The following is a 15136-nucleotide window of genomic DNA, read 5'->3' on the forward strand; positions in this document are numbered from 1 at the left end:
CCTGAGGCAAGCCTCAAGGTAGCCAGGGCCATGACTCATCTGTACCTTCTGCCAGAGGGTGAACAGGAGGCCTTGCGCTGGCCAGCAGTGGACTCTCTGATCACTGCTGTGACAAAAAAGACGGCTTTGCCGGTGGAAGGTGGCTCTGCCCTTAAGGATTCACAAGACAGGAAATTTTCTCGACCTCAAGGGAGTCAATCGGGCCTTGCGAATATGGCATTTCCGTATGGAGACTCTCCGCTCCGTGATTGCTGCGGTAAAAGAAGGAGAATTCCTGGCATCCTTGGACATCAAGGAAGCTTATCTGCACATTCCCATTTGGCCGCCTCATCAGCGCTTCCTGCGCTTTGCAGTGCTGAGTTGGCACTTCCAGTTCAGAGCCCTCCCATTCGGGTTGGCTACGGCTCTGCGGACCTTCTCCAAAATGATGGTGGTCATTGCGGCTTCTCTCCGCAAGGAAGGAGTGCAAGTCCATCCCTACCTGGACAACTGGCTGATTCGAGCTCCTTCCTTTGCGGAGTGTGGGAGAGCGACGGACAGGGTCATTGCTCCTCTGAGCTCCCTGGGATGGATCATCAACCGGGAGAAAAGTCAGCTGCGCCCGACTCAGTCCCTGGAGTATCTGGGTGTTCGGTTCGACACCCAAGTGGGCAGAGTGCTCCTGCCGGACGACCGGAGCCTCAAGCTTCAGGCCCTGGTGGGCCAGTTCCTAGCCTCCTCAGCTCCTCAGGCTTGGGATTATGTGCAACTGTTGGGCTCCATGACGACCACGATGGAGGTAGTGCCCTGGGGCAGGGCCCATATGAGGCTACTTCAGCACTCTCTTCTGCGGCGCTGGACGGTTTCGGAGGATTATGCAGTTCGCCTTCCCCTGGACCCGGCGGTGAGAAGGGCGCTAAGTTGGTGGCTGATGTCAGACAAGTTGTCAGCCGGTATGCCTCTCACGTCCCCAGAGTGGTTTGTCGTTACTACGGATGCCTGCTTGAAGGGCTAGGGAGCCCACTGCCTGGGAAGGACAGCGCAAGGGATATGGTCGCCGGCGGAGGCGAAGTGGTCCATCAACCTCTTGGAACTTTGGGCCATTCAGTTGGCGCTTCAAGTGTTTCTTCAGGTACTGATACTGAGGCCAGTTCGAATCCTGTCAGACAGTGCCACAGCTGTAGCCTATATCAATCGCCAGGGAGGTACCAGGAGCGCCCCCCTAGCCAGGGAGGCCATGACAGGGCCGTGCCTAGGGTCTCTGGTGCCCCCCTGCAGACTATCAGTTGGCACCCCCACCCCCTCCGTCTAGCAGAGCAGGAACAGAAGGGAGCAGGCAAGTAAGCTGGACCTCAGGAAAAAAATAGCACTGTATGTATCCCTCATTGATAAGTCTCTGACTCTAAAGTTTAGCAATTTCATTAAAGCAAATGTATTTCATAACACTTCAAAGATTTCCAACTCAAAATAGGAATGCTAATTCAAAATGTGAGCAAAGTCCTCTTAGTTTCCAAAGATTCTTTTTCTAATCTCCTTTGCACCAAAGGATATAATTCAGATCAAACATTTGTCTCTGATCAACTATCTCAGATCAAATATTTATTTCAGATTAAATATTAAGGTTTCCTTGCTTACAGTCACTTAAATCTACCTAGCCTTTATATAGCTTATAGGATTTAAACACTCTTAAACTGAAATTCACCCTTTTCTATTCTTCATAAACTTCAAGTAATCCTGAAATATTCAGAACCTTTTTCACTAGAGAAATCTCAAACTTCAATCTCCACCAACCTCTTTTCATTCATATTTTCTCATTTACCATATAATCTGGCAGTCTTTTATAATTTCAGTCAACACACACAGGAACTCACAGCTGCATGTCTCTCTTGGCCAAACCGACAGTCAGTTGCTGTCTCACTCTGTTCCCTTCCGGTCAGATTTCTAACAAAAGCTGATCATCCAATCAGAGAGCTCTATTTGAATGCAGATTAACATACAGACACTGTAATGGGAATTTTTAGTGAAAAACACTAGATAAACCCTTCGTTTTTGGACCAAACTTCACACTTTTGATCAGAGCCATGCCCTAACATTAAGGCTGTAAACACTTCCATCATTTTTTATTCATAAATATGCAAATGAGAACCTCCCAAAAACGGACTAATTTGCATACGATTTAAACAAATCTGAGCATATGACAACCAAGTACAGACTCCCAGCACCTGAATTCTGCAATTAGATTTAATACAAATACTTTTAAAGCTTATTTTTAGCACTTTTAAAATTTCAGGTTGTCTTTAATTTGAATGCGGTTCAAGCTCTGAAGCTCACCCTGAGTGAGGAATTAGCCCCAAACCACAGCATATATAGCAATTTTGTTGCATTCTTTAAAATAACTTGAAGAGCCTGCCTGCCTTAGTGAATACTGCTGTTGCTTTCACTGCTGGTTTGGCGATCGCAACTTCAGCTAAAAGATTTTGCAAGTGAGTGGAAGGCAGGGACTGCAGGGCAGCAGCGCCCCTCGAAGGCAGGCGCCCCCCTGCATTGCTTACCTGGCTTACCGCATTGGCACGGCCCTGGGCCATGAAGTTATGCCACTGGGCAGAGGCGAATCTGGACCAGCTGTCGGCGGCTCACATTGCGGGAGTCCTGAATGTCGAGGTGGACTTTCTCAGTCGCTATACCTTGGATCCCGGAGCGTGGCAACTGTCTGCTCGGGTGTTCTTGGAGATCACGAAGCGCTGGGGCATGCCGACCTTGGATCTGATGGTGACCTCGGCCAAGTGCCACAGTTCTTCAGCAGAGGACGGTACCCTCGATCTCTGGGGGTCGATGCTCTTCTCCAGCAGTGGCCGGTGCAGGAGCTTCTCTATGTGTTCCCGCCTTGGCCTATGCTGGGCAGAATTCTCGGCCGGGTGGCGAAACACCCAGGCCAGGTGGTCCTGGTGGGTCCAGACTGGCCCAGACGCCCTTGGTATGTGGACCTGATCTGGCTTTCCGTAGACAGTCCTCTGCGGCTTCCAGCGGAGCGGGGCCTCTTACATCAGGGTCCTGTGGTGATGAAGGATCCCTCCCCCTTTGGTCTTACGGCCTGGCTCTTGAGCAGAAGCGGCTGAAGAAGAAGGGCTTCTCGGACAAGGTCATCGCCACTATGCTGAGAGCACAGAAGCGCTCTACTTCTACTACGTACGCCAGGGTATGGCGTACCTTTTGTTTAAATGCCCCCTCTTGTAGACCTCCTTCTGACTCTTTCCCACGGGGGGCTAAAGGTACTTATTTCATATAACAGGTTCTGTATAGTTTCTCTGACCTCCATTGTCACCCAATCACAAGGGGGTCTGTTCTGGGGTGACATTAGGAGCCGTAATTGAAAACTAATTCCCATAACTACTGCTTTCTGTCCAACACTGAGTGTCACTTGTATGTGATCTACCTTGTAGGCTAAATGTTAAGTAATGAGAAGATGGAATCAATACAAATAGAGACAGAGATAGGTTTAGATAGATAGTTACATTTTATTTCTTACCCAAAGACAAGTCTTCAAGTTGATACAAATACAGACATCAGACAGATTCTGGGTTAATCTGCACAGCGCCCTGCCGTCTGAGAGAAGCGTTGGGGAGGACTCCTAAACTAAGGCAAAATCTCCCCTCTTTTATACACAAACCTCTCCATAGAAGTAAATGGTGAGAAACCTTGCTCCTAATCTTTCTCACTTTCTGAGATCATACTTTCCCACGCGGTCTTATCTGCATGTTTTGGGAACAAGTTGTTTTGTTTTTTCTCATCGTGCGGTTTGAGATAACAGTTTCACATCTCCCTGTTGCAATACTTTTCACACCATCTTATGAACTCTGCATCATCTTATACAAAAACTATAAGCCCCATTTTATTCATCTGATCCATCATTCTTTCATTACAGGTGCTGTATTTGATTTAAAAATTGTACCAATTTGTGGCAGGACTCATTGTTCAGACCTGCTTTTTGCAGATTCTCAAATATTAAATCATTTACTTGTTGTTTGGCCTAGTCAGTACTTTTTCAGTTGTTTTAGGCTGCATAGCTTTGGCCATCACTATTCCAGTGGTAGCCTTAAAGCCAGGCCATATATTAACATTCCCCTCTTCACCCTATCCCATAGGGTGACACCAGGGTTAACGTACCTTGGTACCATCCGTTCCAGAAGGTATTCTATGAGGCCATCAAATTATCTGAGTCTTAAGATCAACTGGTACAATTTGTTTAGTTTTCGGTTGAGACTTACTCAAACCTGTAGCGAGAAATGTTTTTATGAATGGGACTAATCCATGAGCTCATTTACAAAATCCCATGAAATATAGGTATGCGGGTAATAGCAATTTCAGGTGGATCATACTAATAGGCTGTTTAAGGTTGTAGGTATTCAGAATCCTTAACAGGTCGGGATTCCTGGACCTTACTAGTACTCATCATTGGCATCCAATCATGAGCACTAATAAGTGGATAGCAAGTATGAGGTTGCCTCATACAGCAAAAATGGTCAATCCTAGGAAAATTTATATTAACCAAGGTCATGCATGGATCTTGACATATGCATAATGACCTGGAAGTATGGGAAGCATTGTATATATCCGTTACCCCTCTTGGAGCTTAGTCAAACCTACAGAAAGACATGCAGCTCAAGTAAGCCTACACCAAAGTTAAACAATTGCATAACAGGTTGATACTAACAGGGTTTACACCTACATTATGATATCAGAGCCAGTATTAGGGTTTGATGTTACCCTTGTATCTGAGCAATATCGACTTCAATTTAAATTACATAAACAGAAATAACGGGGAAACTCTTGGAAAAACATTTAGAACAATAAAGGAAATAAAACCTTTTCACTATCTAGACAGGATTACTGCTAAATTGAAAATAAAACATAATATGAATCTATAATGTCCATAAACAGCAACAGTAATTCTCAAATTAAGTATCAGTTCTAAATTCTCTTTCATCGATTATGGTTGAGGCGGTGGAAGCGCTGAAGAATCTGGACGGAGATCTGGAAGATCTAACAGGGCTGGATTTTCACAGCGACTTGGGCAAGGAATCAGTAGAAGTGACAGTCTTAATACTAGGAATTGGGATTTGCAGAATGTATCCCCACTTCTGGCTTGCATAGTGTGCAAGACAGATTGGTAATTACTACGAAGAACTGAACAAATAACAATAGTTAAGTATATGGAACAAAGAAAAGGGTACCAAAAAAACAATAAAAACTTAAATTTAGAGATGATGTTGATTGTTCAAGTTATTGAGGTATGGAGGGTCAGGATTATGGTGCACAAAAATAAATAGTCAAAAGGCACGGGCAATGCATTGAAATCTATCGCCAATAGGTATGGAATCTTCACCTGCGATGACTAACATTCACCAAGGGTTGAGCCCTCAGTTGCAGGAGGCCAGCAGGACTTACGAGCTAGATGATTCAGAAAGAAGGGTAGCTTAGGAAACAGTCATGGTCAAAGCAGAAGACTAATGTGCAGAGATGTAAAACTCATAACTAGTCCAGGTGATGGAAGTATCTTCTGAAATCACGGTCGCTGTCTGTTGTAATAGAGAGCTCATACGTAAAGTGCCATGTAAGTTCTGGAAAAGATGAGCCTGCAAAAATATTTAATACAGCAGAATATTTAAGAGCATAACCAAGCAGGTCTAAATTAATGACATCATTTGGACAAAAGAAAATTCTCATTGGAGAAGTTGGTGCTCCTTTTTCTGGCCAGAGGTCAGTTGCAGTAGAAGTACTAAACTGGAATAGAGGCGGTAGATCAGGAATTGGATTTGCAGTCTTCACTCATCCTACAGGACTTAATAAATAGAGATGAGATACGAGTAATGCCTAGTAGTTAAATCTTAGTACAGGATCATTAGAAAGAAAAGTCAAAGAATGCATTGCTAGTTCCTTGGGGCACCAATAGGTGGAGCGTAGTTTCAATATATAAAATCATAAGTTACAAATAGAAAACAAATTTTTTTTTTCCCATGTAGATTAGATGTTGCTCGCACAGGAAGTAAGCAGAGTCTGAGGAAACATTGTGGTCAGAGTCTGCTCCAGGAAAATGCAGCCTTTAACATGATATTTTAAAAGATAGAGAAAAGCCAATATCAGAAAAGAAAGATGTAAAAACCATATATTTCTATGAGGCCTCCTCACGTGACCTTTACAAGGTTTAAATAGGTCAAATGAGAAGGACAATAACCTATAGTCCTCTGTAATAGTTCACAGCCAATTTGGAAAATAAAAATTATATTAAATTTTAAACTGATCCTTTCTATGCTTTCACAATTTGGGCCCTAAATTATGACAGCATATCAAGATTCACATTCAGAGGGATAGCTAAAAATTAGCTTATATATTCCCAGGAACCAATTTACAATTTAGAGTATATTTTAAATACAGAGGAGGAGCCAATTTATAAGCAGGAGACACGTAGGAGCATTTCTTAAAACATTTTAGTAAAATTCAAAATTCAAGGATATAATAATAATTTTTATTAATGCAATAAATGCATAAATTGACCAGCATGATATGTTCATATAGACCAGTATGATAAATGGAACGGCTTGTAAGCCTACATTGTAAATTGAATTCTAAACAAAGAGTAGCAAGGATAACACAGAATCACAGAAAAACCCATCTAGTCATTAAAAATCTGAAACATGTAATGAATTAAAGATGACCTGTAGAGAAATAAGAACTACAAGGGTTAATTTCTGTCATTCGGTCTTAAGGAAATCACGAAATAACGGTGTTTCCTGTGTCTAATTTGAGTTTACTGCTCAATGCAAGCAGTGGATATTATGGTGACTGAAAATAGGACTATACATCAGACGAAAACTGTAAGTTTAAGTTTTCGTATTAAAACTTCATGCTGGTGTGATTAGTCTTCATAGAATTAATACTTCAGGAGAGGAAAAGAGGAGAAGGTCATTACTTTATCTGTTTTCCATAGGTACGGGTCTCAATAAAAAGGAAATTGGCAATTGTAGCTAGTGTTATCTGAACATAACTCTAAAATAATAGCAACCTGAATTTCTTTAGTTCGGGTTTACCAGTTAGTTATATTATGCAAGGGTTAATCTCTAAACCCTATTGAGAACCAGAAATGCTGGAACTCTATACCATAATATATCTTAAAACTATAAATCTTTAAGAGGCAGGGAAGGAAGTTTGAAAGTAGTAGATAAGACGTGAAAAGAAAAATTAAAACAGTTAATTCATTCTTACGGAACACATCCCCAATAGAGAACCAGGAAGTGAACATCAGCACTAGTTATTTTAACCAACATCACAAAGAAACAGTGTTTTAGATGGCATATAATATAGAACCTTTCATAGGAAATATCTGAAACAATTATGCAATTTTCAAAGAACACATACACGGACACACACCTATAAAATTAAAACTAAAAAGTGCTTGCATTTCTAGTGAAAGCAATTTACCAGAAGTCAAAAACAATCAGGTATTTAACATCACGTCACAAATCAAACAAACATTGTTTAAATGAAATAATATACAATCCTGGGAAAAAAAAAACACTCCTTTGAGATTTAGTACCACTGCAGTTGATAGGCAATCTCTCAAAGTAACCTTAAAGCACTAATTTAAAACTAAAGAAATGATCCCTTAATAAATAGCTGGTGTAATTTATGTCATTTATCACAGGACACACAGCAACATATAGACATAAAATTGAAACAGTAACCTAATCCTGATAAGTAGAAAACTTAAAGTTCAGAAGAGGAAGCAAGATATGTCTAGATGTAGTTCGAAACCAATCATTGGAATTGTGCACGGTTAAGGAATTGTTTAGGGTATAAAAAAACAAAAAATATATGAAAATAAATATTCCAGTAGCCAATCACAAGTCACAGCACACAAACAGAAAAGGAAAACCACACTCATACACATACAAAGTTATTGTCCCACATACAGAGGCGTCCCTGTGTACTGAGGACAAAATCTTAATCCTAAATTTGGTAAAATAAAACATTTGAATTAGAGCTAATCCAACAGGCCATGAAAGTATACAACGGCAAGCTTAATAGTAACACATACAATAAATGAAAATATACTTACGATTCATGCAATGTACTCTCCAGCGCAGAAAATCAATTGAGAAAGACAACAGTTGGTGGGATCACTATGCCCTTCCGAACTCTCGGTGGCATAGGGAGGTCAACCGCAAAATAGAAAGGTTTGTTTCAGAAAGTCCTTACCAGAGATCTGAATAGATGTCAAATCACCAGTATCTGGTATTGGGTACCGAGAGGAAGATATGATATAACGGGTAGTGAACAACATCACCCACTAAAGAAGGGAACCTGCAAAGAACAAGGAAGAAGACAGAAAAGAACATAGAACCTTTGAACGCACAAAATTAAGTCTCCCCTCTTGCGTTCAAAAGAAGATCAAGAAGGTTAGCGAGTATGGTCAGCGTTCGGAGTCACCACTGTTTAAATGCCCCCTCTTGTAGACCTCCTTCTGACTCTTTCCCACGGGGGGCTAAAGGTACTTATTTCATATAACAGGTTCTGTATAGTTTCTCTGACCTCCATTGTCACCCAATCACAAGGGGGTCTGTTCTGGGGTGACATTAGGAGCCGTAATTGAAAACTAATTCCCATAACTACTGCTTTCTGTCCAACACTGAGTGTCACTTGTATGTGATCTACCTTGTAGGCTAAATGTTAAGTAATGAGAAGATGGAATCAATACAAATAGAGACAGAGATAGGTTTAGATAGATAGTTACATTTTATTTCTTACCCAAAGACAAGTCTTCAAGTTGATACAAATACAGACATCAGACAGATTCTGGGTTAATCTGCACAGCGCCCTGCCGTCTGAGAGAAGCGTTGGGGAGGACTCCTAAACTAAGGCAAAATCTCCCCTCTTTTATACACAAACCTCTCCATAGAAGTAAATGGTGAGAAACCTTGCTCCTAATCTTTCTCACTTTCTGAGATCATACTTTCCCACGCGGTCTTATCAGCATGTTTTGGGAACAAGTTGTTTTGTTTTTTCTCATCGTGCGGTTTGAGATAACAGTTTCACATCTCCCTGTTGCAATACTTTTCACACCATCTTATGAACTCTGCATCATCTTATACAAAAACTATAAGCCCCATTTTATTCATCTGATCCATCATTCTTTCATTACAGGTGCTGTATTTGATTTAAAAATTGTACCAATTTGTGGCAGGACTCATTGTTCAGACCTGCTTTTTGCAGATTCTCAAATATTAAATCATTTACTTGTTGTTTGGCCTAGTCAGTACTTTTTCAGTTGTTTTAGGCTGCATAGCTTTGGCCATCACTATTCCAGTGGTAGCCTTAAAGCCAGGCCATATATTAACACTTTGTATCATGGTGCAAGGCAGGATCCCTGTCGCCCTTCACGGTGCCAATTGCTTCAGTGTTGGCGTTCCTGCAAGCAGGTCTGGAGAAAGGCCTGTCACTCAGCTCTCTTAAGGTCCAGGTAGCGGCTCTAGCTTGCTTCAGGAGTCGCCTGAAGGGTGCTTCCCTGGCTTCTCAGCCAGATGTAGTGCGTTTTCTCAAAGGGGTTAATCACCTACGCCCTCCTCTGCACTCGATAGTGCCTACGTGGAATCTCAATCTGATGCTGCTGGCCTTGCAGAAGCCGCCCTTTGAGCCATTATCGCGGCTGTCTCTGAAGGACCTGATGTTGAAAGCAGTCTTTTTGGTGGCAATCGCTTCAGCCAGGAGGGTTTCCGAACTCCAGGTGCTCTCATGTAGAGAGCCGTTCCTGCGGTTCACGGAGGCAAGAATGTCTATTCGCCCAGTGCCTTCCTTCCTGCCCAAGATTGTTTCTCGCTTCCATGTGAATCAGCAGCTTTGTCTACTCTCCTTTCGTAGGGAGGATTATCCAGAGGAGTATCGTGCGCTCAGATGCCTGGATGTTAGACGAGTTATCATCAGATACTTGGAAGTGACCAACAATTTCCGGAAGTCGGATCACCTGTTCGTGCTGTTCGCGGGCACCAGTAGAGGTCTGCAGGCATCTAAACCTACCGTGGCACGTTGGGTCAAGGAAACGATTGCGGCGGCTTATGTGGCCGCAGGGAAGGTGCTGCCTATCCAGCTGAAGGCTCATTCTACTAAAGCACAGGCGGCTTCAATGGCAGAGTCCAGGTCCATTTCCTTGGAGGAGATTTGCAGATCGGCGACTTGGGCGTTGGCTCATACCTTCTCACGGCATTATCGCTTGGACGTGGCAGCACGGGCCGAGGCCCAGTTTGGAGCTTCAGTGTTGCGTTCTGGGATTTCCATGTCCCGCCCTGGATGAGTACTGCTTGGGTACATCCCACCAGTCTATGGATTCATCTGCTTGATATGGAAGGTAAAATTATGTATCATACCTGATAATTTTCTTTCCTTTAATCATAGTCCCTCCCAGATATCTGTACTGTACAGTTATATTTCAGGTTCAAGTTTAGACTTCAGTTCCTGTTCAGGAGGACTTCGAGTTCAAGGTCTTCCACTTGGATTTCCCTGGAGTTGGGACAACTTTGTGTTACAGTGAGCTGCTGCTTCTTTCCCCCCGTTTCGACGGTGGTTGGATTCATAACTAAATTATGCCAGTGCTCCCTCCTGCTTCGTGCGGTAGTAGGGTAGCTTTGTTCCCCTCTCGCTTTGGCGGTGATGGGTTAAGCCAGCTCCTCCCGCGGTAGCAGGACATGCCAGTTCCCCCCACGTCGGCAGGTGTGGGTGCCCCCCTCCCCCCCGCTTTGGCGGTGGTTGGGTGGCGGAGTGTCCCTTTGTGGGTGTAATCCTCTATGTTTGGTGATTCCTGCAGATGGAGCTTTGATATGACTATACTGAGGATTTCCTGGTAGCACATGACCACATGTAGAGAGGCAAAAGATTGCTCTCTATCTCCACCTGCTGGTAGATGGACACAACCCACCAGTCTATGGATTGATCTGCTATGTTTAATGTAAAGAAAATTATCAGGTATGATGCATAATTTTACCTTAAACTCTGCCAAGCTAACCGCCTTCACCACGTTCTCTGGCAACGAATTCCAGAGTTTAATTGCGTGTTTGGTGAAGAAAACTTTTTTCCGATTGGTTTAAAATTTACTACACTGTAGTTTCATCACATGCCCCCTAGAGTATTATTTTTGGAAAGCGTGAACAGACGCTTCACATCCACCTGTTCCACTCCACTCATTATTTTATATACCTCTATCATGTCTCCCCTCAGCCATCTCTTCTCCAAGCTGAAAAGCCCTAGCCTACTACTACTACTACTTGACATTTCTAAAGCGCTACTAGGGTTACGCAGCGCTGTACAATTTAACATAGAAGGACAGTCCCTGCTCAAAGGAGCTTACAATCTAAAGGACAAATGTCAGTCAAAATAGGGGCAGTCTACATTTTCTGAAAGGTATAAAGGTTAGGTGCCGAAAGCAACATTGAAGAGGTGGGCTTTGAGCAAGGATTTGAAGATGGGTAGGGAGTGGGCTTGGCGTAAGGGCTCAGGAAGTTGATTCCAAGCATAGGGTGAGGCAAGGCAGAATGAGCAGAGCCTGGAGTTGGCGGTGGTGGAGAAGGGTACTGAGAGGAGGGATTTGTCCTGTGTGCGGAGGTTACGGGCGGGAACGTAAGGGGAAATGAGGGTAGAGAGGTAATGAGGGGCTGCAGACTGAGTGCATTTGTAGGTAAGAAGGTGAAGCTTGAACTGTATGCGGTATCTGATTGGAAGCCAGTGAAGTGACCTGAGAAGAGGGGTAATATGAGTATATCGGTTCAGGCGGAATATAAGACGTGCAGCAGAGTTCTGAACAGATTGAAGGGGGGATAGATGGCTAAGTGGGAGGCCAGTAAGGAGTAGGTTGCAGTAGTCAAGGCGAGAGGTAATGAGAGCGTGGATGAGAGTACGGGTGGTATGCTCAGAGAGGAAAGGGCGAATTTTGCTGATGTTAAAGAGAAAGAAGCGACAGGACTTGGCTATCTGCTGGATATGCGCAGAGAAGGAGAGGGAGGAGTCGAAGATGAGGTTGCGGGCAGATGAAACAGGGAGGATGAGGGTGCCATCAACTGAGATAGAGAGTGGAGGAAGAGAAGTGGGTTTTGGTGGAAAGACAATAAGCTCGGTCTTGGACATGTTCAGTTTCAGGTGGCGGTTGGACATCCATGCAGCAATGTCATCTTTCTTCGTAAGGAAGTCGTCCCATCCCCGCTATCATTTTAGTCGCCCTTCACTGCACCTTTTCCAGTTCCACTATATCTTTCTTGAGATGCAGCTACCAGAATTGAACACAATACTCAAGGTGTGGTCGCACCATGGAGCGATATAGCGGCATTATAACATCCTCACACCTGTTTTCCATACCTTTCCTAATAATACTCAACATTCTATTCGCTTTCCAAGCCGCAGCAGCACACTGAGCAGGTTTCAGTGTATTATCGACGACGACACCCAGATCCCTTTCTTGGTCCATAACTCCTAACGTGGAACCTTGCATGACGTAGCTATAATTCGGGTTCTTTTTTCCCACATGCATCACCTTGCACTTGCTCACATTAAACGTCATCTGCCATCTAACCGCCCAGTCTCGTAAGGTCCTTCTGTAATTTTTCACAATCCTGTCGCGAGTTAACGACTTTGAATAACTTTGTGTCATCAGCAAATTTAATTACCTCGCTAGTTACTCCCATCTCTAAATCATTTATAAATATATTAAAAAGCGGCGGTCCTAGCACAGACCCCTGAGGAACCCCACTAACTACCCTTCTCCATTGTGAATACTGCCCATTTAACCCCACTCTCTGTTTCCTATCCTTCAACCAGTTTTTAATCCACAATGGGATTTTTCCTCCTATCCCATGACCCTCCAATTTCCTCTGTAGCCTTTCATGAGGTACCTTGTCAAACGTCTTTTGAAAATCCAGATACACAATATCAACTGGCTCCCCTTTGTTCACATGTTTGTTTACTCCTTCAAAGAATTGAAGTAAATTGGTTGATAGCAAACTTGCTAAATCTGCAGTGTCTAGAATCGTTGCTGGTTAGAAACAACTGTGTATATAACATAGGTTTTGAAATAAACGGTAAGCATATATAACAACATTCTTTATTTGCTGGTACTTAGCAGGAAGCCTGCTACATTTACTAAGGAAAGTCAGCTAAACAGCCAAATGGGAGGGCAGCTGCATGATTGCTCTGATAACAGTTGTAAACAAAATCACAATTATCAAAAGTTATTATAATCAAAATACATACAACTTGATTCAGACTATTTGAGCAGCATATTGACTTGAAATAATAATTTGCAACTAGCATCCTGTGTTTGAACAGTTTTATATGTAAGGTTTCCTTTTATGAGATGTTCCCCATATGAATGACTGCTTCGTTTTTATCGCCCTTGACAGCTATGTTTTCCCTTATTCTAGCGTCAAGACAGCCTCAGACACATATTGAATGCTCCTGTAGAAAGCAACAATACAGATCATGCCAGTGGTGATGCTTCTGCTCAGGTAACATATTAAGTACATGCCCTAAATTTTAGTTCCTGGGGTTGCTCTGCCTCTACCCTTCTTGTGAGTTTGGTTAAATCACTTTCTATGTTTCAGCTTTATCAACTGTAAAGGAATAAATTACCCTGTGATTAGGGATGTGAGATACTAAGAGGGCTGTAAATATCGGGCATTTAGAGTCCAAAAGTAGAAGTATTCTCATCTATTATGGAAAGAAAGGAAGCTATTATTTTATCTGGAATTGGTGCTTTTTTTCAGTATGTATATTTGTGCTTACATACATAAACACCTACAAATTAAAGAGAGAGACAAAAGTCTTTTGCTTTTGGAATAGCAGCCTGAGCGAGTTCCCCTTGAGCTCAGTTCTGGTGTGGAAGGAGAGGAGGAAAATGAAGTGGAGCTGCCACTTTGTGAAAAGGATGACTTTGAAGCACGAGGAAGCCGCTTCTCTAAATCTTCGGAAGAAAGACAACGCATGTTAGTTCAGCGCAAGGAGGACCTTCTGCAGCAAGCTCGAAGGTAAGGGGCCTTACCTGGGGCTGCACAGGATGTTATCTTGAGGTCTGTCCCCATTTCCTTAGTATGGAGTTGGAAGTACCGTATTCGTCCTGATTGAAGTTGGATTCTTGCCCACATTTGATACAAATGAGCTTTAGCTGTTACTTTCTTTAGTGGTGATGGCACAATAGTCAAATTTTATTTTTAACAGTTACTTGGAGAAAAGAAACTGCCCAACTTCATTTCCATCAGCTCTTTTTACTGGGCAGAAAGGAAAAGGTTGATCTTGTCCAGGACTTTTTGCACACAAGGGTCATGAGGAGGGACATAGACAGTTGGGTATATTCTTTTTGAGACTTGATAGCTTATTTTTTTTCTCTTGCATTATTCTTTCCTTTGTTGTTCCAGGCGCTATTTAAATAAAACTTCAGATGAAGAAAATTCCTCTTCCTCTGAGAACTCTTCTTTTGAAAATCCTCCTATGGACTTGGTGATGACACGTCGCCACATGCTGGCAACTGCTGCAGAACGTAGACTTCAGATGCAGCAAAGCTCCTGGCGGTCTTAGATCACCTTTCCTGTTCCATCATTAGTCTGAAATATTCCTGACTGAAATATTTCTACCAGAAAGCCCATTGATTCAATCCACACTTTGTAAAGCTTGGGCCAGTAATGTTTGTACAGCAGGCAATTTTATCTTTCTTTTTTGTATTATTTTTATTGTGAGATGTTTGACAAAAATGCTGTTTGTAAACAAAAGCATGTTTCCTGCTGTCCAAGTAAGATGCAGTATAATTTTGGTAATTTCATTTTATACGCGCATGCAGTAGACGCGCAGCACTAACTGGGCAGTAATTGGCATTGTACGCGTACTGATGATTACTGCCTGGTTAATACGTGAGACCTTACCACTAAGTCAGTGGGTGGCAGTAAGATCTCAGGCCCAAAATGGATGTGCGCCAATTTTTATTTTGCCGCACATCCATTTTCGGCCAAAAAAAAGGCCTTTTTTGCAGGTGCGCTGAAAAATGGACCTACATGTGCAACCAATACACGTGTCTACACCAGCGCAGGCCATTTTTCAGCTCACCTTAGTAAAAGGACCCCTAAAGATGCTGGTA

General features: G+C 42.8%; 1 protein-coding gene across 3 annotated transcripts in view; it reads left to right on the forward strand.

Moving 5' to 3' along the window:
- The window catches only part of AMFR (autocrine motility factor receptor), a 501372-nt gene extending 486454 nt beyond the window's left edge, over nt 1–14918 (forward strand). For 2 of the 3 annotated variants that reach the window (XM_030203708.1, XM_030203706.1), the window contains 3 exons: nt 13434–13517; nt 13852–14036; nt 14424–14918. In XM_030203708.1, coding sequence (XP_030059568.1) covers nt 13434–13517; nt 13852–14036; nt 14424–14583 — 429 coding nt within the window. In that variant the 3' untranslated portion in view covers nt 14584–14918. The remainder of the gene's footprint in view (nt 1–13433; nt 13518–13851; nt 14037–14423) is intronic. The other variant, XM_030203707.1, reaches the window with a different exon arrangement.
- Nucleotides 14919–15136: the final 218 nt, after the last annotated feature.

The sequence above is a fragment of the Microcaecilia unicolor genome, chromosome 5 (assembly GCF_901765095.1).
Source record: "Microcaecilia unicolor chromosome 5, aMicUni1.1, whole genome shotgun sequence".
NCBI lineage: Eukaryota > Metazoa > Chordata > Amphibia > Gymnophiona > Siphonopidae > Microcaecilia > Microcaecilia unicolor.